The sequence below is a fragment of the Semicossyphus pulcher genome, unplaced genomic scaffold (assembly GCF_022749685.1).
Source record: "Semicossyphus pulcher isolate SPU_LCO1_2020_fin unplaced genomic scaffold, fSemPul1.0.p SCAF_13, whole genome shotgun sequence".
Classification (NCBI taxonomy): Eukaryota; Metazoa; Chordata; class Actinopteri; order Labriformes; family Labridae; genus Semicossyphus; species Semicossyphus pulcher.
Genome location: NW_027211637.1, coordinates 18,724,555 through 18,747,724, shown reverse-complemented (window position 1 = coordinate 18,747,724; position 23,170 = coordinate 18,724,555). Strand labels below are relative to the sequence as shown.

The 23,170-nt window shown below is 41.2% G+C and overlaps 2 protein-coding genes across 2 annotated transcripts; one reads left to right on the top strand and one right to left on the bottom strand.

Moving 5' to 3' along the window:
- Window positions 1-1,463: 1,463 nt before the first annotated feature.
- On the bottom strand, window positions 1,464-4,734 carry LOC138590288 (kelch repeat and BTB domain-containing protein 12-like). Its single transcript, XM_069660899.1, has 9 exons — window positions 4,564-4,734; window positions 4,128-4,309; window positions 3,806-3,938; window positions 3,346-3,579; window positions 2,888-3,246; window positions 2,527-2,800; window positions 2,132-2,279; window positions 1,832-2,029; window positions 1,464-1,612 (listed from the first exon to the last, which is right to left on the bottom strand). Exons 1-9 carry the CDS (start codon window positions 4,720-4,722, stop codon window positions 1,464-1,466), a joined length of 1,836 nt encoding a protein of 611 aa, XP_069517000.1. The 5' UTR covers window positions 4,723-4,734.
- Window positions 4,735-11,840: 7,106 nt separating this feature from the next.
- Window positions 11,841-23,039, top strand: slc26a6l2 (solute carrier family 26 member 6, like 2). The gene is made up of 19 exons (XM_069659809.1): window positions 11,841-11,980; window positions 12,567-12,706; window positions 14,763-14,873; window positions 14,956-15,128; window positions 15,215-15,379; window positions 16,297-16,449; window positions 16,667-16,749; window positions 17,266-17,413; window positions 18,712-18,825; window positions 18,925-19,002; window positions 19,115-19,210; window positions 19,315-19,421; window positions 19,546-19,615; window positions 21,558-21,650; window positions 21,815-21,925; window positions 22,017-22,364; window positions 22,483-22,537; window positions 22,772-22,902; window positions 23,013-23,039. Exons 1-19 carry the CDS (start codon window positions 11,841-11,843, stop codon window positions 23,037-23,039), a joined length of 2,343 nt encoding a protein of 780 aa, XP_069515910.1.
- The last annotated feature ends 131 nt before the right edge of the window (window positions 23,040-23,170 follow it).

Below are 23,170 nucleotides of genomic sequence, written 5' to 3'. Positions count from 1 at the left end.
GTTTGTTTTTCGCAGAGAGTAAGGTGAGAAAATTGATCCCACTCTCTTTTCTGTCAGTTCAATACCAAGCTGAAGGTGGGAGATGTTAACTTAGCTTAGCAGAAATACTGTAAACAGAGGCACACAGCTAGCCCTGTCCAAGAGTTAAAATAATTCCTGGACAATTTCTTCACCAGGGACAGTGGCCTCCATTCATCTACACTGGTTGTCTAGCAGAACGTAGACCCTACTAAAACAAACAAGGTATAACATGTTCCTATTAGCAGTTTTACAGGTGTCTTTTTACCTTTGGACCAAGGAAGTCTAGCTGTTTCCCACAGTTTTCATGTGAAGCTAAGCAAAGCAAATCAAATATAACAAAATATTCCCTAATAGTGGATTGTTATATCCATCCATCCATTTTCTATACCGCATATCCTGTTCTGGGTCGAGGGGAGCCTCGAGCTGATCCTAGCTGTCATTGGGCGAGAGGCGGGGTACACCCTGGACTGATCTCTAGTCAATCACAGGGCGGACACACAGAGACAGACAACCTGTCATTCTCACATTCACACCTACGAGCAATTTAGAGTCACCAATTAACCTGACATGGGCATGTCTTTGGACTGTGGGAGGAAGCCAGAGGACCCGGAGAGAATCCACGCGTGCAAACTCCACACAGAAAGGCCCACTTCGTCAAAACTGGGGTTCAAACTAGGAACCTTATAGCTGTGAGGCAACATCCTTAACCACTGCACCACTGTGCAGCCTGTAGTGGCAGAAATGTTTAATGATAATCAGCTCATTTGGTGTTGTAGGTCAGAAGCACCAAAGCAGTGAACCCCTCCTGTCCGAAAAATGAAGCCAACATTAAAGTTCCAAAAACTTTGGTTCGCTGTGGTGCAGTTCATTGTACTAAAAGACCATGCAAGAAGTCTGTGCTGCAGCTTTTACTATGTTGTATTATGTTGTTTATGTTGTTAGCACTTTTTTAGCAGGTATCGGTATCTATGCTTAACATACCTAGCTTATTAGCTCTTTCCATATTTGTTAAACATTGATTTAAGTGTGGTGGCCTGTGCATTGGAGTTGGGATTGTTGTTGGCTTTTCCCTGTAAAGAAAAGGCCAGGCCACATTGATTAGTCAGTTATTAGTAGTTATTATATATTACCCGACAAAACAATGAGTGACATCACAGTGCCCACATCCATTATTTATACACTCTATAGTGATCCCAGAGACTGCAGCTTACATCCTGTCTAATACCAAAAATACAAAACAGGTCTTTTTTAAGCTATGACCACAGTCTCTGCCCACTTTTAGTGTTTTAAAACTAAACCAACTAGCCACCCAGATTTCCCATGCATATTGACCTTTCTGTTTAGGAGTAAAGCCAGGCTTGGGTGAAACTGTATGAAACAGAAGCTCATTTGCCACACATCCTGGCTCCTAGCATTGTTGCTCAGAGTCAGGAGGATGTGAATCAGGGTGTGAAGAGGTCTCGAGGATTGAGATTAGCCACCAGGCAGACGTCATAGCTGTCGTGCATGGCTGCTCGTCTTTCTACCACCGTCCACACATTGTCTGCAGGGTCCAACTCCAAAATCTCCTTGGTGATGATCTCATGACGGCCTGTAGTCACGAGAGAAAGAATGTGAGCTATGGTTGACCAAAAATCTAATTTTCAAGACACTGCCTCGTCAGTTAGCGTGCATTCCCTCCCTCTGAGGCAGACACAAAGCATGCCTTGCTTTTGTGCAACTGGAAGCATTTCAGCCAACCGTTTAACCATAAACTTATTAAGGAGAAATTTGGGAGAAAACACACTAAATGAGCTGTTAAAAAACTAACCCGCCCCCTTGTAGTATCCACAAAGGTAGAGCTTGCCCTCCACTGCTCCTAAATTGGAGGAGTTGGTTCGGAGGGAGAGTAAAGGTGTTGGCAGCGTAGGTCCCGCTCTCCAGGTGTCTGTGTCTGGGTTATAGATCTCCACGGAGCTCAGACAGCGACGTGATTGTCCCCTGTCATCTCCATCACATCCTATACCACCTGAGAAAAAACACACACACACACACACATCATTGTGCTCCATTCTTTTGCATACAGAACCAGTGCTTCAGAATACTTTTGCGATCTGTCTTTCAGTCTGACCCAGTATGTAGATTTCTCCGTTGAGGACAGCTGTGCCGCAGCGGTACCTGGAGTACTTCATCCTGGCACACTCTGTCCACCTGTCCCTGCTGGGGTCAAACTGAAACATGCGGTTACTCAGCTTGTCAGGCTCATCATCTGGCTGGTGCTGAAGGTGGAAGAAAGAGAGGAGGAAAAAGGAAAAGACAAGAAATTGAGGAACATTTTGTTGTCTTTGGCGGCACCTATGGTGATAAGTTAAAACTGCAGGTAACTTTTTCCCCCCTTATTGATGCTCTTTTGACTGTCAGCCTTCATTTGAACGCCAAATTTTGTTTGTGTTTCTTTGGATTTGAGCTTATAGTTGTATATATTTTTTTATAAGGTCTGTTATTGGTTGTCTGTTGTGCGTGTACCTGTGGTGTCCAGCCCCCTAGCACATACAGATGCTCCTTTAAGCTGACCGCACAGTGGCAGGCTAATGGCATAGGCAGAGGGGCGAAGCTGAGCCAGCTGCCTCCTCTCTTCAGCGACCATCTCTCCACGCTGTCTGTGATGATGTATTGATTACGCATTTTCATCTGACCCCCTATCATGTAGAGGGAATCTCCTAGCAGTCCTAAAGCATACATGTCCCTGTGTGTTGCTGAGCACAGCTCCACCCAGCTGTTCTCCTCTGAGTGATCGAACCTGGAACACAAACACACAGTCTAAATCTCCTGTTAAAAGCAGTGCATGGAAAAGATGCAGATCTTATACATGAGTGCAGATAAACACCTGTATATATCAACCCTCTTCACCCTGTGTTGATCTTCTGCCTCTATGGCCACCACTATGTTATTGTCTCGTGTCACTGCCCCCGCTATGATCTGTCCCATGCACCCACAGCCCCGCAGTGGCGAGGGGATGTAAAAAGTCCTTCTACTATGCGGGGCAAAGCAAAAACTGAGGTCAGCGAGTCCTCCACGGCGGGCAGGTGCTCCTTCTGTGTTCACCCCCCCCAGGCAAAGCAGCAGATCAGTGGTCTCCATGCCGTAACGAAGGGCAGGCCGAGGTGGAGCTGACATCTCACAGAGACCTGAGGTCTGGAGAGCAGCGTCGATCATCCCGAAGCACTCAGCATCCCGCAGCAATACCTGCAAGATTCATTTATAGGCATGAGATAACTTATTCCTTTATAAATGTGTACACTGTATCTTTTATTACATGGCCCTTTCCACCCTTTCCTCTCTCACCGGGTTTCTCCTCCTGGCTTTCCGGAGGAATCCAGGGTCCACAAGCTCCAGCCGGACACGTCTGAGTAGCTCCGCAGCCTTGGCTTCACTCTGCGAGTCCCCCCTTCGCCTCTCCACCCAGCGCAGCACCAGCTCCAGCACCACCTGCTCCTGCGATATGTTGAGGTCATCTGAACCCAGCAGATCAGCAAGACTTTGTGCATCCAGCTCCAGCACTTCTTCTTCTTCACAGACCTAGATGGTGAAAAAAAGAGGAGGAGAGGATTGAGTTAAAAATCCCAATACCTGCACTTTAATTGGCAAAAAAAGCTAGGTACCTAGCGTGTCGTCGCATATCCTGGTGTTGCTGTTCCTGTCTTATTATAAGGCAGTTTTTTTAATTGAAAAAACCTTTTTAAATGTCCAGGATTAATTATTTATGTCCGTAACTGAGGGAGTATTTGAGACCACTAATTCTGACCTGTGCAAAGTGTTGGCAGAGGAACCTCAAAGCGCAGTCAGCCAGGCTTGTGGCCCCCAGGTCTCTGGCCCAGTGATAAAGACCAACACAGTTGGAGGGGTCCATTCGGGCCTCCATGTGGCTCTGACACAACCTAAAGCAATAACAACAAGTGGGTGATGGGTACAAAATCAATACCTAAGATATGGATCTCTACCCTCTTTTGTATAGTACCTTCATACCTTACTGCATTTCACAGGTAGGATGATACCTCTGATGTCCAAACCCAGTACCACAAATTAATTAACATTAACAGTGATAAATTACCAGTCTCTGTCCCCACCTGAAGGCTCCGTCTACATGCAGCAGAAAGGCGGCAGCAGCCACTCCCTGGATGTTGTCGTTGGAAAGTGGAAGTTCGGCTCGGTACATGTAGTCCAGCAGCAGCTCCAGACTCTGAGCAGGAGTGTCCCTGAGAGGCACCTCTCCTCCCCGAGTCTCCTTCAGACCACATGTAAACATGGCCTGGATAAGGACAGTTCAGACTCTATAACACCAACATCACAGTGTACTTCTCTGTAACCGTCATCCATCACTAACTACATGACAGCTACTTTGCATACATACTTCGAATTATATTCTTACTACAATTGTGTCTAATCATATATAAGTACATTTTTATACATTTGACACATATTTTAAACACACTTCTAATTACATAATCTGTATTTTCTTCCTGTATCAGCACAATAGCGTTCAGTAACTGTGAGTGTATATACCTGGAAGTAAGGGCTGAATGCAGACAGCACCACCTTGTGGCAGTGGAAGGGAATCCCCTCAGCCAGCAGCACCACATCAGTGAGCTCCTCGGCTGCTCTCATCCTCTCCAGCTGCCTGAGCAGAAGGGAGCCATGCTCTGCCAGCACAGGTGGATCCATAGATCTGTGCTTTGGATGTCTGTGCCACTTTAGTCAGCATGAAGTGAAAGACCTTGTGGCAGAGCTGTGCCAAACACACATGAGTGAAGTAAGAGACAATGTGAGCAGAGGAGTTTAGGGACAGTAAACACTTGGTTTTGAGGTTTCTTGTATGATTTGTATTTTGAAATTAAAACCAAAAGTTGAAGACTGAAGGCTTTATTTACTTCTGTATGCAATCAGCAAACTTGATCAAAGGTCTGAGCATGTTGGGTTCTTCTCTTTTCTTCACAAGTAAGCTTACTGCAGCTGAACACTGTTTACTTAGTTATGAATAAAATAAATGCACAAAATATAAGGGAAAATTTTTTTTCCTGAAGCTTCTCATGTGAGGGAATTAAAGTCAAATCCACTGGGTCTGTCACTCTTTGATTTCACATGTATCACTTTCACCTTTAAACAATTAAAACATTACTTCTAAGGGGAAACATGTAGAGGTACCATGTGGCTTTGCTCGGATTCCTATCTTCTCTTTGCGTTGACCAGTGTCTTAAACTGGTTCCACCCACTAGAAGCTGGCCCGCAAACTCACACACTTGCAGCGTCCCTAATAACACCGTCAGTGGGTGTGCTAAACATAAACAGGGCACTTCACTCCAGGCAGACACGTACAGTCAGCTAAGGCTATTAGCAGTTGCATGTTAGCATGCTTTTAGCCTCGCGCAAAAAACGAAAACAACACAGGTGTCATACCAGCGGTGTCAGGATCAGCGGGCAAGGATTCAGAAGTTTCTAGACTTTTGATGGCGTCAGCGTTGATATCTAACTACTCTTAATAGACTGCTGTATATGTTTGCTGGCAGCTCTTCTCTTGTGTTGTGTGCTATTTGCTGACTGAGTGAGGGAGCAATATTAGCATGCTCACTGGTTAAAGGTTTAAAATAGACCAGTGTTAGTGGGGCTGTTGGACTGTTCAGGTTTCTACAAGTGGCTAACAGTCTTAGATTATTCAGCAACTTGTTTTTTTTGACAGGTTGTTAAGGTATGTTGAAGAAAAACTAGAAATGGATGTTTACATAAAAGACGGGCGAATACATTTCAAAATGGAAAGAATAAAAATGAATATTTAAGTAAACGGACCATTGCAGCCTAATTTTCACAGACCATACAGGAGGATGAGCAGGAGGATGGGGAAGAAGCACACATTGTTTTCTATGTAGGTTTCATGAAATGTTGGTTGTGGTGAAAAGGCCTCTGTGCTTAATAAATACATGAAGCAGTGGTGAAATTAATTAAGTAGCCGGCATTTATTAAAGCACTGTACTGTAAGGTGTACTTTTCAGACTGTTTCCATTCCTTGTTCTCTACTTTCAACATTTCAGAGGGAAATATTGTACCCGTTTCTCCACTTTTTTGCTGCTTCTATTAATCCTAACTTGTTTGGCTTAAAATGTGGGACCCTTGTCACATCTGACGTGTGTGTGTTGTTAGCAGCATTCCCCTGTATGGGTGAAAGGAGGTAAAATGATACATTACTCAGCACCAAACCCCACAGAATAAAAGCAGAGTCCAAGATTACAAATTATGTAGCAGAAATTGTTTACCCTCCCCTCAACCTGCACCATTAATCATCTCACAGACCATTATAATCATCCAAGTAACCTTTGGAGGGGGCCCGACCGGTAGGTGGGGAGATACTGGACTAATCTATGTAAATATGTAACCTAGTTAAAACTCGCTCCACCTCGAACTGCTACACGTCTCTCACGTGCAGAAAATGCTTATTTTTTACTCCTAATTGAGTCTTTTTCATTGTTGTAATGATTAGTAGTGGATTTTCTACTAGCATATAAACACCTATGCATCCACAAACACACATTCGTATAATCACAAAAATACACATGAAACAGTTTGGTATGCCAGCTTACAAATACACTCAAGATATTGGTCACATATTTGGTAATAGATGAGGAAATTATACATCATCGGATTCTACCTCGGCATCAACTACCACTACCATCATTACCCTGAATCCAGTGTACGTCATCTTGTTTTACTCCACTTTAAATCACATGTGAGCTACAGTACATATTTTATGGTTATATAGTTGTTGTTTCTGTTCATGACTCAACAGCTCCGTGCACCTTGGTTAAAAACACTCTGACATAACAACCTGTGGTACATTTAACAAGTTTCCTAAGACACTATCAAGTCTTTGGGTGATGGAGTCAAATGTCAGTCAAATGCATACAGCAAAGGACCTGCAGTTATGACAGGAGGTGTGTGTGCTTATTGGAGGTGATATAAATCTAACAGTGTTTTCTACATATCCACACACAGTTAGGCACACTGTATTACACAACAGCATCAGCAAAACAATGTGATCGGTATGGTTTACAGGTGTTGCAGATTAATCAGTGACTCCTGGTCAGGATGTTTAGATGCAAACTGGTCTCCACATGTGTGTACATGTGTCCTCCGATCAAAGCTCTTCATCGGGACCTTTGGCCAAGTAAAGGCTAGTTTGCAAAGTGATAGTTTTGACAGTGCATGACCATATATAAGCACATTTAAGCCATTTATGCTTAAATGTACACTTTTTATGCTAAATGATTGATGTTTTCTTGTATATCTGGTTCAAATTGCAATTGAATAGGGATTAGGCAGGTGTCCATTCTTTTATTTGGCTTTTTCTTGATGTAAACATGTAAGGCTCCATACGTCACCATGAGGAAGGAAATGTTCTGTTGGTTGGTCCAGAACTGAAATATCTCAAAAGCTTTCTTCATGCTCCCCAGAGGATGAGGTCTACTGACTGTGTTGATCCCTTCACTTGAAAACATGTGAGGTGTTAAGTTAAATATCTCATTAACTATTGGCTGGATCATCGTGAAATGTTGCACAAACACTCACGATCCCCTCGGGATGAATTGCACAAACTATGATGATCCCCTGACTTTTGATATAGCGCCACCATTAGGTAAAAATTGGAAATGATCCAACACTGATTAATGTATTACAACAGCCCCTTCAGTTTAATTTGTGTTTAGTGCTAATGTTAGCATGCTATGATTCTAAACCAAGAAGGTGAACATGGTGGATATTAAAATGTATGTGTTAAACATAAAAAACAAACAGCTCGCTAACATTAGCATTTAGCTCAAATCTCTAAATAAATAAAACAGTGTTATTTAATTTCTTCTTGTCTCCTTTATTGTCTCTCCTTTTCTTCTGTAACTGCTGCTTTCAGTGCTCTATGAATATTGTCTGCTTGCTTTGTTGCTCATAAACTCGCCTGTGCTATATAATTCCTACGCCTTCCCTGTTATATTAACAAATGAAACTTTTTTTTAAGAAATTAGGTCAGAAAAAAAAACCTGACTTTGCCTTCCCGGCCATGAGGGAATGTATAACCCATCACAGGTTATCAAACAGCTCACCTTTTCATCCCTGCGGTTCAATGATTTATCCTTCTATTTACCTATTGATAAGAGCTAATACAAGATGAGGACAGCAAGAGTTGAAAGGCTCACATAGAATTAATTGAAAATCAATCACAAGATAAGATTTTGAGGATGAAAAGAAATGGAAAATTTTGACCAAGATGTTTTTCATGACACTTCACTGTCAACCAAAAATCTTTAAAGCTGAAAAGGTGTCTTATGAGCCATTAACTGCATCTTTTAGAGTCACAAAAAGACACTGGTGTTCAGAATATTTACTCCTATAATTACCAATAAGAAAGGCTAAACCACACTACAAATCAGGACTCACTATATCTTGCATGGCAAGTGTCTATCCACTTTCTGTATATAAAAAGTTTTGAATAACAAGCCAACACATCAACTCATTTAAATCCAACAGCATCCAAAAGAACACCATGGCTAAATTTTGATAGTGTGTACTATCAAACCTATTATTCTGGTCTCTGATACACTCACACACACATACTGTAGTGTCTGCGGTTTGAACATGTATGGTTCTACTGCATCAAACACACTGTCGACATCTTGTGATTTCTTCATTAAAACATATTTAATTTAAAGTGTAAATGAGCTAAGATGCGAGTGTGACTGTAAGATGTTCTCTCGGGTTCAAACCACTCGTCCTGCCCGTTGTGCTTGGTCATGAAAACAGTTGTGAGAGTTTTAACAGTACACATTTACATGTGAGTGACGGTGGCCGGGGTTAATGTGTGCGAGAGTGATTCCTGTTTAACGCTCATCTATTACTGTTAGTCATTTCAGTCACAACCGAGAAGTGTTTTCCTGTGAACCACTTGTTCCTTTGCGCAAGTACGAGATATTGTAAACAGAGAGAACGCAACATCTTGATGTAATAGTACCTTCAGAGGAACTATAGATACCACCAGCTGGTCGACATCATTTGGGGCTTTAATTGAAAAATACTTTAAAACTTGATTGTGTCCTGACATTTACATTTTCATGTTATTTCTTTGACTTGAACCCCTCCTAGTCAGTAAAAACATCATCGTAACACTTAACACTGAGGACATTTAACATTTTGAATTGAATAAACATTACTAAAACACAAAGATGTATCATTTTTATACCCTATTAATGCGAGAATGTGAAGGGGAAAAAAACAAAAAATTCTGGGTTTTCTCCCACATTAAAAAAATAATAATTCCAGCATCTATTCAATTTACCCACCCGACTATATATATAAAAAAAATGTATATCTAGAAATGTAATTTTGAACAGATGGTGGTTTTCCTTAATCAGTGTGTCCCGCTTTAACCTAACATTCATCATGTGTGACCTCTTAATATTTGAATGTATGCCGCTTATTTTACACATACTGAATAACAAGATAAACCTTATTAATAATGAAAGTCACTTTGACAAAGACCATGTTAAACATCAACCAGCTCAACATAAACACCAAATAGTTTATTTAAAGGAGACTTATCAGGAGTGTGACTGATGAATTTGTGGACTAAACTTATCGGTTTCAAAAGTAAATCGCCTTTTATTTAACACGTTTTGAAGTGATCGGGCCTGTTTCAAGTATATTAAGATGCAATACCGTCACTGTCAGGAAAGGGGGGGGGGGGGACACAAGTGCAGACCCAGGGGTGTCTCAAAGTTATTAGTAGCGATAGATTGGAAAGGGGAGGAAAAAGACAACGAAACTGTATAGAGCCGCTACAGGCTTCCTTAATGAAATAAAGCACTAAAATGATTAACTAAATCACCGCTGCCAAGCAGCTGACTCAAAACCAAAATTGTCCAGGAGACCCAGAAAACTCGAAGCTAAAGGCAAAGGCTGCTCGGGAGGCCTTTGATAACCCAAAAGGCTGGAGTCACACAAACTCTCCAGCACCCCAAATTATTCCCTGGGAAACAGGCAATTGACCACAAATACACACAAAGTTCTGAGTTGGTGTTTGCAGATACACCGACAACTAGAGAAGCCACATGGAGAACCTCTCACTACCTCTGAAGGTGAGATAATGAGTCAGGGCAGTGCACTGGAGACTCAGGGTATATGAAGACTCCCCACACCTGGGCTTAATCAAAGCCAATCAGTGCCACACACACCTGATTGCAGTGAGTTGATTCTTTCACCACTCTCACAGGGCCGAAAGGTTGAGTGCCCTCACAGTCACGTATTTATTATGTGCAAATTACTTTAATTTTCACTATCTTGTGCAATATCATTTTTTATATTTATCATGTAAAATGACATCTATTATATCATCTTAGCATTTATCATCTCTTACAAAACAAGTTTTTTTTATTACTTGTTGTTATCACTGCAAATATGACACCATTGCCACCATTACGTTATACTCTGCTTAATTTTGTTAATATCTTATTGTACTATTCTTACTATATTAGGCACCGTCTCTTTGCATTTAACCCATGTACACTTCATACTGCATATTTCACTTATATTTGAGAAGTTATTTTGAATTACTACTATTATGTACTGAAATTTTGGAGCAATCTGGCATAAAAATTTCCATCGGGATTAATAAAGTTATCTTATTTAAACTTAGACTTTATCTGCCCGGTTTGAGTTTGTGTTTATCAGCTTATTTCACCTTCTTGTAAGACACTTTCTTTCTGTTTACCACTTTTATTCTATTTTATTCTAACACTTAAAGTTGTGATCTCGAAGATCGCAGTTTTGTTCTCTTTGGCGGCACCTATGGCGATAAACGGTAATTGCGGGAGCACGCCTCCCAGATATCCGAACAGTGTTGCATGTGTGACGTCCACGGTCAGCTCCAGTTGTAACTCTTGATTTTCTTCGCTGACGGTCGCTTTCCTTTTTAGACTGTTTGCCTTCATCTGAGCGTCAAATTTGTTTCTTTTTCTTTGGATTTTCACTTATTTTTTGAGTTGTATCTGTAGTCATGGATCTTTTCTTTGTTTGTTCGGCCATAGTAGATTACTGTTTACTCGCAACACTTGCAGAGACCGGAAAAACAGCCGCTTAGCTCCGCCTACCCTCTCTGACAGAGCAACCACTGCTGGGTGATGGTGATGAAAGTCGTCACCGACACCCAGTCTGTAATACTGCAAATGCAAAGGCTTTCATCAGTGGGCCATCAGCTCAAATCCTCAAGATTATACCTTTAACATGTATGAGAGAGAGTGACCTTACTTTTTAAATCACAAAGACATAGGTATAAAAAAAAAGTGAGCCATTTGAATGTCCAGAAAGCATGTTTGGCGATGCTGGTAGTACAATCTCTCAGGACTTTCCTGCTGACATTGAAAAAGTAAAAAAAAAAAGTTAGCCAGCCATAAAGATAAGATGTCCGTCTGGCTCGTACACACATATCTAAGTAGCATACTGTCTGTTCCACAATGCATTAGAACAACAGTGTTAAGTTTAACCAGTTGTCACAGTTTTCACCGAACTTTTCCACTAAGTTAACTCACACACACATGTGTGGGTGGTGGTTGGACAGAAAACGAGCAGTCACTCCCACAGTTTAAAAACAAGCACTGTCAATCAGTAAAGGAGAGTGAGGAGGATACACTCCACACAGCTGTAACTGTCCTGTCCATTCAAGAAGACACTCAGGAAGAAAAGGGGGAGTTAAAAAGAAAAGAACACCTGCTTTACCCAGATCTGTTGAATTTGGACTAACACACCTGAACATGGAGAAAAGGGACTGTTCAGCCATGGAGTATTTTGTGCAGAGGAAGGTTCTGGATGAGTTGAGTCTGGATGAAGTGGCGCAAAAAGGGACCTGGTCCACAAAACCAACTGTGGGTGAACGGATGAAGGAGTCCCTGAGGTAAAAGTGAAGAAGGAGAATGCACGGATAAAAAACGATACAAAGTGACAAAAAGGATATTTTTGGATGTGAATATATTTGGCATGTTTTAAGCTCTGTGTGGGCGACCTCACTGTAGCTCTAACTGCTTACTCAACATTTAAAAAGTGACTTAAGAACGAGTCGTGAATGACTGACCAAGACTGACCAGAGTGATTAAACAGTGGATGAGCAAAGTTCGTGATTTTATAATGTAGCATAATACCCTGTTTGACACCATAGAAGACCATAAAAACCATTGGAATCATAACAACACACCACATAAAATGAATGGTCATATCAGTTCATGCTGCCATTCTTACATTTGAATATTCAGTTCACCGCTACACTTGCACCTGTCGTTAAGGTAAACAGTAGCACGCTGACATGCTGGTGTTATCCAACTTGTTATTGTTTTACAAGGCCAGCTGATAAAAACTGTAGCAGGTGTTACAATTCTCAAGTCTCATGTTAGGATGATACTTCTTTTTTAAAAACAACATACAAAAATGTATATTATAATTGTCTCTATTATTAATGCCAATGTGTTTGTGTTTCTGGTATGCAGGTGTTCAGTTCCGAGGCTCAAGCTAACAGTGCTGAGCTGGTTCCCTGTGCTTAGCTGGCTGCCTCGCTACTCCTTCAGAGAAAACACCATAGGTGACGTGATCTCTGGCTGCAGCGTGGGCATCATGCATCTACCGCAGGGTATGAACATGGACAGAGGAGGGAGCTTAGAGTATGCTTATCAAACCACACAAACTTAGCAAACCTGTCACTTGAAATGAATATTATATTATTTTATTTATGAATTTTATGTATTAGAAAAGTTGGGATATGCACTTTGTCTCTTTCTTGTCCATGGTGAAAAGAGAAAAGGGAAGATCAATACCACCACTGATATTTGTCAGTTCAATATGATGCTCAGTCTAAGCGAGGGTTCGCTTAGCTTAGCATTAAGAGTGTACACAAGTGGAAACAGCTAGCCTGGCTCTTTCTAAAAGTCAGTCAATCTTTTCATTCAATCATTTTTTAGTAATATAGCGCTAACGAAACCAAACCAAAGGTTATCATAAGGGGCAGGTCTAGACCATACTCTTTGTGACATAATAAACAGACCCTCAACATTAATCCACCAACGAGCGAGCATTTGGCATAGTAGCAAGAAAAAAACTATTTTTTTAACAGGCAGAAGCCTTGAGTAGACTCAACAGCCATCTGTCACGACCAGCTAGGCAGAGAAAGTGGGATATAGGGGGAGAGGGAGTGAGTGAGTGAGATGGATAGAGACAGACAGACATACAGACAGGGAGATGTACAGACAGTAACCTTGAAAAAAGATAATAGAATCTCATGGAGGCCATGCCAATCATGCTAGTAGTATAAATAGTAAAAGTAAAGTAACAAAATCCACCTACCAGCAGCTATAACATTTAAAAAATGAATAAGCTATATCTTGTGTTTTAAACCATACAACAACCAAAGTGTAAAAACATAAAGGGTTTTTACTGGAGACTTGTTTGCCTGGCAACCCCAGTGATGACCATATACTGCTTAAAAGAAGTTGAGGTAACCACCAAAAAGTTACCATTGGTTTGTGAACCACCGTTTGAACCCTCAGGTTCAGCATGACGGCTGTCGCCATGCTGTTTTTTTGGAGCAAGAAATTATCATATTTGGGTGTGGGTGTGTGGAATAAGCTAGGTGCGAGGGTTTGGCAAATGCTTAAGTCAATGCTCAAGGCTAATTCAATAGCTGGCTAATTAGCTTGTCAGATGAAGTGTTCCCACAGACGCACACTCTTTGTATGTTCGTAGCTGAACAGTGTTGTCTATACCATAAAGGCTAAGAGAGTTTGTAGAACGTAGCTAGCTTGCTAGTTTACATAACTTAACTGTTATTCTCATCACTTTGGCCAGCTGTCTACTTTGCAGGAAAAGTCAACAATAACAATAAAAACAATCCTTAAAATCAATTTCAATTAAATTAATTTATGAGCAACACTAAAAGAACTAAGAAGTCAGGTATGGTGAGCAGAGATAGCATGTGAATACTGGAATTTACTCACTGAAAAAGCTGGAGCACAATCATCTGGGATGGTCTGTTAGTAAAATAAATCACACAGCAAGCCATATTTTGATATTTGAATGAGGAAAATCCCCAAATGCATCAACAACATAAACATTGCAGAGAGAAGTTATGTGACTGAATTAGCTGAGGTGACACCAAGCAGACAGCTAGGAGCACCCAGCTGTTAGTCAACTTTATCATGCCCCTAATTATGCATAACTTTAAGTCCTAAATTAAACAGGTGAGATTGATAAAAAATAGTACAGTTTAATAAAATGGGAGAATAAACTACAGAAACCGAGGCATTTTAATACGGGTTCTAATGAGGATTGACGCACTGTTTGAGCCAGGCTGGTGGGGAACTGCAGTTTCTGGCACTTCTTGGCTTCATTTTTCAAAAAGTTTTACTGCTTGTTTTGTTTTTTTTACACACATTTTTTGTACTGATATTATGTGATAATAAGGGAGCTTCAGGGGTTGTGGTAGGTTGATCTATTTTTATCCTTTTTGTTGAAACCAGGCTTCTGCTTCAACCTGCTTGTCCTCGCTTCAACTTCATATTTAACAAGCAGTGTCATTGTTTTTCTGGCCTAACCCTTTGGCAACTAAGCAGACTTTTTCTTGAATATTTTAAACAGCCAAAGTGTTGTCATGGATAGACGACAGACGTTTCTTTTCTTTTGTGATTTTTTAGGAATGGCATATGCTCTTCTGGCCTCCTTACGCCCAGTGTTTGGCCTGTATACCTCCCTCTACCCTGTGCTGGTCTACTTCATCTTTGGTACATCCAGACACATCTCCATAGGTGAGTGTGTGAAGGTAGCAATGATTAAAAAGGAAAAATTAAGTTCTTCTGTGACATGCGTGTATGTGTTTTGTATGTTCAGGTACCTTTGCTGTGATCAGCATCATGATTGGGAGTGTGACTGAGAGGCTGGCACCAGACAGCAACTTTATTACAAATGGCACTAATGGAACAGAAAGTGTGAACATTGACGCACGGGACGCTTACAGAGTACAGATAGCATGTTCCCTCACAGTCTTGGCAGGAATTTTTCAGGTTCCTTTGTCTCACTTTGAATCTAAAATTTTTAGGGACATATTTCACAACTTTTGGCTAACCCTCTCTCTTTTTTCCTTTCTAAGATACTGCTGGGTGTGGTCAGGTTTGGTTTTGTGGTCACCTACCTGTCTGAGCCACTGGTGCGAGGCTATACCACAGGATCAGCATGTCATGTATGTGTCTCTCAGCTTAAGTACCTGTTTGGAGTCAAGCCGGCTCGCTTCAGTGGTCCTTTCTCCCTTATTTATGTGAGTATGTTATGCATCACACATTTCATACTGACAAGAGGTTGATTCATAGACTTAATAGAGGCTGCGCGATAAACATTTTATGAGAGCTCTGCAGTAGATACAAGTTTGGTGAAGAAGCTCTCAGTGTTTTGGTTGAGACCAATGACTGTATATCTAGATGGATAGATGCCATCGCTGCATGTTTAACAGCAGAACAGCAGAGACTGGTAGAGGTGTTCATTTAACCTGATGTTCCCTTGCTTGCTAACTAACAAACTGGCTAACTAACTAACAAACTTGGCTAACTAACTAACTAACTAACTGACTAAGACTTTCAAAGCTAGATTACTGTACTGACAAACTATAAATCAGAACATGCTTGAAGCTACAATCTTTTTTAGCCAAAAAGAGCCAGCAGCTAGTTAGCTAGCATAGCAGAAAGACTGTAAACTCTGTCCAAATGTAACATAATCTGCTAACTAGCATCTCTAAAGCCCCAAAACAACATAAAAACAGCAATTGTGTGCTTGTATAGTACGATTTTGTTATCTTTGGACAGAACCTGGCAATCTGTTTCCCCCTGAATCTAGTCTTGTGCTAAGCTAGTCTTTTGCTGGTTATAAAAACTACAGACATGACAGTGGTATCTCTTATCACATCTAATTCTTATGTACTTATAATTTAATAATATTATATCAGACATCTTTCTCCTACCGTTGCTTTCAAAATGTCCTCTGTAAAAAAAAAAGATTACATAGCATTATGCTGTAAGACTGTGAGAGCACAGTTTTGTCCACCAGCTCTATTTAAGAGCAGTAAGGTTGCAAAACCATTTAACCTTTGACCCTCTGTTGCTTTCGACTCTATATGTGGATTAACCTGATTTTTTAACTTCTGTAATTCCGTTACTTTCTCCTGAACTCTTTCCCTCACAGACGCTGGTGGATATTTGCCGGCTGCTACCTGAAACCAAAGTGCCCGAGCTGGTGGTCAGCCTGGTGGCGCTCTCAGTTCTCATTGTGGTTAAGGAAGTCAATGCCTGCTACAGACAGAAGCTGCCCCTTCCTATCCCGATAGAACTCATAGTCGTAAGTCCTCTGCTTTGTTGCTTTCTTTCCTTTTATTTATTTATTTATTTATTTTTTTTACAAATGATTTGTTCATTTAATAGCCCACTAGGGGGCATCAGGGCCACAGTGATCATACTGGACTGAGGCACTGTTCACCTTGTTTTAAGTTGTATGGCAAAGTAATGATTCACCCCACATACTAAAACAACTTTTCTTCTGCCTGTTTTTCCTACAGATTATAGCAGCAACAATAATCACCCACTTCTGTGGACTTCCAGAAACATACAGCATTGATGTAGTTGGAGAGATTCCCAGTGGGTAAGTTAATCTTTGTGTGTTTGAAAAGGTGAGGAGATTCAGGACGGCTGCTAGTGCAAGACTGTGTACAATATATATATATGTATAACAGACACACAACTGACACATTTCCTGGTTGTGTGGAGTTGTTGATAAGTAACAAGCCCTTTGAAAACAAGGGCGCACAAATCCTTTTATTGCTCTAAAAGCTTCTGGGATGGAAAAGTCCATTAGTGAGCAGAGGTTCCTCAGAAGGCTTGTGTAAATAGCCAAAACAAAAGTGGCTTTTAGGATTCATAGACTTTTGATTTATGTAATTTGTAATAAACATGCTGCTTTTACGTGATTACAGCAAAGGGTGACACGTGCTGCTGAAGTTTAAAACATTCACCTCTACGTAAAGGTCAAGCAAGAAGCTTATTAGGTTTCTTTTTTTCTGCGAGCCGTCCTAAAGCCTCAAACTGTTTGTAGAGACGCCTGTGTGTTAGGACTCTATGTGCTGCGCAAGGTAACATTCGTCTTCTCCTCCTGCTCCAGCCTCAAGGCCCCTCGTGCTCCAGATGCCACATTGTTCTCAGAGGTCGTGGGCGACGCTTTTGCCGTGGCCATTGTGGGCTACGCTATAAACATTTCCCTGGGAAAAACGTTTGCCCTGAAACATGGCTACAAGGTGGATAGCAACCAGGTGAGGAAAAGACAAAAAAAAACACTCACAGATAAACAGTGTGTTACTCACAGACAGCTGTGAGAGTCCCTGTTCCTGTGTGACTCACTGCTAACATAGAAGAGTCAAACTTTGATCTAATATTAGACTTTAGTCGCAGCTCGCTCACTGTTGGTCACATCAGTGGGAACAGTTACTCAGCTTGACCTGGATCAAACCGCACCCATGGTAATAAATAACTCAACTGACCTGACCAATGTTATTTTTCTGCACGTAGTTGAATCAGGTGTTGAGTTTATTTTAAATAGATTTAATTCAGCTATTTTATTGGCAGGATTTACAAAAGTATAAATACAACCATCACAGAGGAAGGTCTATACTAATCCCTGACTACTCACATTTTACAATCGTTACTGCCTGTCAGTACAAAAGTTACAGATTATCAGTTATATTACTGTAAGTGTGGCTCTTTTATTCACTGTTAAAGTTGCAATTTTCCATTTTGGAAACTGTTTCCGTATTTCACAATGCACAGCCGTATGGTTTAGGAAAAGGAGTTCCCATCTACAAGTCCCTTCATGCCACGTCAATGTCTGAAATGAGTCTAATAGTAAACACAGACAGACATTTCGATCGCCTTAACCTCTCAAGAAGGCGACCGAAGATGCATTAAAGCCAGCAATTACACAAGTGCATTTCCAAGCGTCTCTTAGTGCATAGCATCATATTACAAATGCATCCAGGATTCACCCCATGGCTGGACACATGCATTGCTGCAGTACCGGTGCACCTATTTTACATTTTATCTGCACAAGATAGCAATTTTGACTTTTGGTTGTTCAATAAAATGTAAATATATGTAAGATCAAAAAAGTTTTCTTAAAAGGGATCACAGATGCATCACCCTCTAACAACCTGCGTTTTTCACATGCATGTGTAGTTTTTTTTAAAATCACTTTTTCTTGTCTATGGCACGCAGACTTATTCACACACTTGCAGAGGCATGTGACTGGGATTATTCTCTCTTGAGAATGACAGGCCAGGAGCACTCACAGCCACTAAGAGCTGGTCTGCTAAATCATTAATGCCCAGCAAGCTTAAATATGCTTGGCACAGCTCTCAGTGTAGCAGGGATGTGCCATAAAGTTAATGAATAGTACACTATGTGATTGGCACAAAGGTTACAGACATACTGTACTTGGACTAAAGGCCATACTAAAAGCTTCAAATGCCAGTATAAATATACAGAGTAATCTGTTTCTCAGCCTATGTGAGCATTTTTTATTTTAATTTGAAATGATGCGTCTGTCTTTTTCCAGGAGCTGGTTGCTTTGGGTCTTAGCAACACAGTCGGCGGCTTTTTTCAGTGCTACTCCGTGACTTCCTCCTTGTCTCGCAGCCTCGTCCAGGAGAGCACAGGGGGCAAGACACAAGTAAACACACTCAGACAGCACAAATACCCCTGATTACATCTTCTTCTTATGTTCAACTTTAGACCACTTACTGTACAATAAGCGTGAGTGTTTTGTCAGGTTGCAGGACTGATTTCTTCCATCATCGTGCTAATCACGATTCTGAAAATAGGTGCTCTCTTTGAAGATCTTCCCAAGGTAACGCTCTCCCTCCAGTGCCATTTCTTTCCCAAATATACTCATCAAAAAGTCTTGGTAGTGGATTTATCAAGCCATAATGCAAACACATCTGTTTGTGTGTGTTCCTCAGGCTGTCTTATCCACAATAGTGTTTGTGAATTTGAAAGGAATGTTCAAGCAGTTCATGGACGTGCCCATGCTGTGGAAGACCAACAAGGTTGATCTGGTATGACTAAATCCTGTTTAAGAGTCATTCTGCTCAGTTAAACACTGTGTGAACCTTGTAGCTCTTTGAACCTGTTGACTGTAAGTGTTCCTGCTGCCCTCTAGCTGGTTTGGCTGGTAACATTCATAAGCACCATCCTGCTCAACCTGGACCTGGGTCTGGCTGTCTCCATCGGCTTTTCCATGCTAACTGTCATCTTCAGAACACAACTGTAACTACACAACACTCAATAATACCTACTGATTAGTAGGCAAACATGATGATACATTTTCACAAGATATTTAAAGAGCTGAAAGGGAAATTCTTGCTGTAATTAACATATTGATACCTTTCAGCCCACGCTACTCAATCCTGGGCCAAGTGTCAGGCTCTGACCTCTATCTGGACACAGACACCTACAAAGAGGTAAGAGTCTTCATCAACAGGCTGTTAGACCAGGGTCTGTTCATACAAATTATATAAAAACATACTACAGACATTCATGTCCCCGTTAGGAATCATTAAAACACAGTATTGATCCTCTAACTTTAAATACAACCCGGCTATCAGATCAAAATTGTATTATATATGTCAATTACCTACAAAACTAATGATATACCCATTAGCATACTTTGCTAAGTTAATTAGCAACATTTAAAAGAATGCTTACACAGAAAAACTAGCATTAGAATGCTTTACATCTTCATGTTAGCATTGTCTTTGTGAGCATATTTGCATAACGTTAGCATTAAATGTCTCTCAGAGCCTCTAGTGTTGACCATATTCATACAGCGGCCATTTTACTCCTACTCAAGGTGGGAAGTTCAAATGCTGTTATAATGTTGTACGGCCGTCTACCAGGTTGGCAGCTAATAGATTTAGGGTTGTCTGACAATGCTAATCAACTCATAGCTTCCAGATTGAGTAGTAACTGAAAAGACAATGGATAGTGAAAATCCAATGGGAAGTCTGGTCTTATGTCAAGTTAAAACAACATATTAGATTACCCAACAGCCAACGTTAGCATCAAGCCACCTACTACATAATACTGTAACTCTGGATATAAGTTCCTGTTTTGTTTGCTGTTGTGTTGCAGTTGTTTATTGAGGGAGGTGACCACCTTAGTGGGTAATTTGCTGAGAAGTAGTTCCGGAGGAGGGGAAGACGAGAGCGAGAGTTAGCCAACCTTTTGTTGTTTTCCGGGGACACCTCAACCTCGGGTTAGTTGCTGCGGCAAGGAAATAAACCTGGGCTCTGTTGAGCTAGCAACACACATCACCCCTTCCTTATCCGTCTAACTACCCGCTACAACGCTACAATATCATCGTTAGCTAGGAAGTCGCTGAAAACTAATATTACCATTTCACATGATACAATAGAAAAGGCTTAAATTCCTAGCTTACATAATGTTAACCTGGAACAAAGAGCTAGTTAACGTACTTACTAGCTAACGGTATTTTAGCTAATGCAATGTCATCTAGGACAGTGGTTCTCAACTGGCAGGCCTCAATGACAAATCGTGACCCAAATTTCTGAAATTTTTCAACCACTCAAATGTAATAACCAAACAAAACATCACATCACAAAACCAAACTGTATATTAGTCAAGCAAAATGACAGGCAGGCGGCAGTTCATAAGAAAAACATGTTCCCTCTCCAACTTAATCAGTTAGCAACCTTTTTTCAACAGAAATAAACTGAAAAAGTGCCATAACTTCTTTTTTTTCTTCTTTCTACTTCCACAACCCACCGAAAACAGCTCTGCAACCCACTTTTTGGGTCCCAACCCACTACTTGAGAACCACAGATCTAGGACGCGCTTGAATGCTAGCATTAGCTGCTGTCTAAAGCTAGCTAATGGGTTATAGAATGTGTTTTTTACTTGGAAATATGGCCAGCAGTCCCTCCACATTTTGGTTGTCAAATGTTTCAAATGATAACCATTCTCAGGTAGCGTATATTTACATCCTGGAATATAGTAATACAACATTATGACAGTGTTTGAGATCTTCAGCCTCTGAGTGTGGTTCAGAAGAAAAATAGCCGCTGTGTGAATATGGTAAATGGCTGTAGATCCCTAGTCTTGTATAATGTTAATTATAAAATCACTCAATCAATCGCAATCAAAAGTAAAACTATCTGCAACTAGATACATATATGGCTGAATTAAGAGAGTTTTTTTCCCTTTAATTTTGGCTGAACTGAACCTTTACAGGAACACTGTGGATAGAGTAATTTCATCTTCAGTCATTAGTGGTAGAAGAACCCCATTTAGTCAAACAATATCCATGAGAGGCAAAAATTGCAAATGAGAGCAGAACAGGGCGTGAGTTTCTGAACCCCTCTGCTTCATGATGTGTCCCTGCAGGCTAAAGAGATTCCAGGAATTAAAATCTTCCGGTCATCCACAACTATCTACTACACAAACGCTGAGATGTACTTGGAGGCCCTGCAGGAGAAGGTGTGTGTCCATGAATGTTGATGTGTGTTTGTGTGCAGGCTGTTTGATTACAAGATGTAATCCCAGTCCACTGTCTTCAGCAGCCTTAATTGCTTTCATTATCTCGCCCGCTCGTCTCACTTTCTCTTCCCTCTTTTTAATGCGATGTTCGGCTTTTTGTGCAGAGTGGAATTGATATCGGGAAGCTGCTGATGGTGAAGAAGAAACAAGACGCAAAGCAGAAGCGTAAACAAGAGAAAGCGAAAAAGAAAGCTAAAAAGGAGGCAAAGAGTCAAGTATGGTTCACTAAAGTGCTTTAAATAGAGCTATGTCAAGACACAGAAGTTTTGGTTTAAGTCACTAATTTCCTCTTTTACTTTTTGGCAGAAAAAGACAATCAGCCACTTTTCCAATGGTTCTTTCACTTTGAAGGAGTCACAGCAGAACGAGGAGGAGGTCTCTGCAGGACAGAGTCAGGGGAACAATGTGGCCTTAAGCCTGACACAAACATCTACAAACGGCCTTAGTAATGGTCAGGTAAACTTGGCCTACGAATATGACACAAACATGTCAGACTCAGATTCGGACACTAATGGTGATAATAGCATCAACAAGGTGTCGCATAATGATGATGAGGAAAAGGGAAAGGCAGGCGGCTCAAGCACGCACAGCATCATCTTGGACATTTCCACAACCGGATTCGTGGACACAGTCACAGTGAAGACCTTGAAAAATGTACGTGTGACAGGAAATGTGTGTGCACAATATTCAGTATTACATAAATCAGGAGAGGGGGCATATATGTTCACTTTTTAAAGACAAACATGAAATGGTATCTGTCCGTTCCTCACAGATATTCAGGGACTTTGGAGAGATTGACGTGGACATCTATCTCACAGGCTGCCAAGGTGAGTGGCACAACAGACAAAACAGAGACAAAGTTAATGTCCTTAATGCTGACTCAGGGCACTGAAGGTTTAGATAATGAATGCATCAAGGTCTCAGCCTCAGTGGCGCCACATTGTTCCCTGTCCCATCAGTCAAACATAAATATTTATGTCTATAATTGCAAAATGCTTTCTATCTCATGCATTCATAAGGCCGCATTGTCACACATGCTTTTCTGTACGGTCCGATATCAGCATGTGTCGTGGAGCAGCTGGAGACGGCAGGTTTCTTCTCAGAGTCCATCCCAAAGAGCAGGCTGTTTGCAACAGTCCACGATGCAGTGCTTCACATCCTCAACAGACTGAGGCAGACAGATTTTGTACTAGTGAGTGCATCTCTATGAATATCAATTACACTTTAAGAGCTGTTTCTGCCTTACTTATCACATGTCATCGCTGTAATACAATCGTAAACCTTCCTTCCCTCTCTTTTCAGCACGTGCCCTGCAGCACTAAGATGTGACCAGCAGGGGTCAGACAGATCCAGCTTGCTCCATCCCCCTCCTCCTCCTCTTGGGCTGCTCCATTGCTTACTATTGGTAGTCATTGTCTCCTCCCCCTTCAGTGGGGGAGACTGCACCACCTTGACATGGC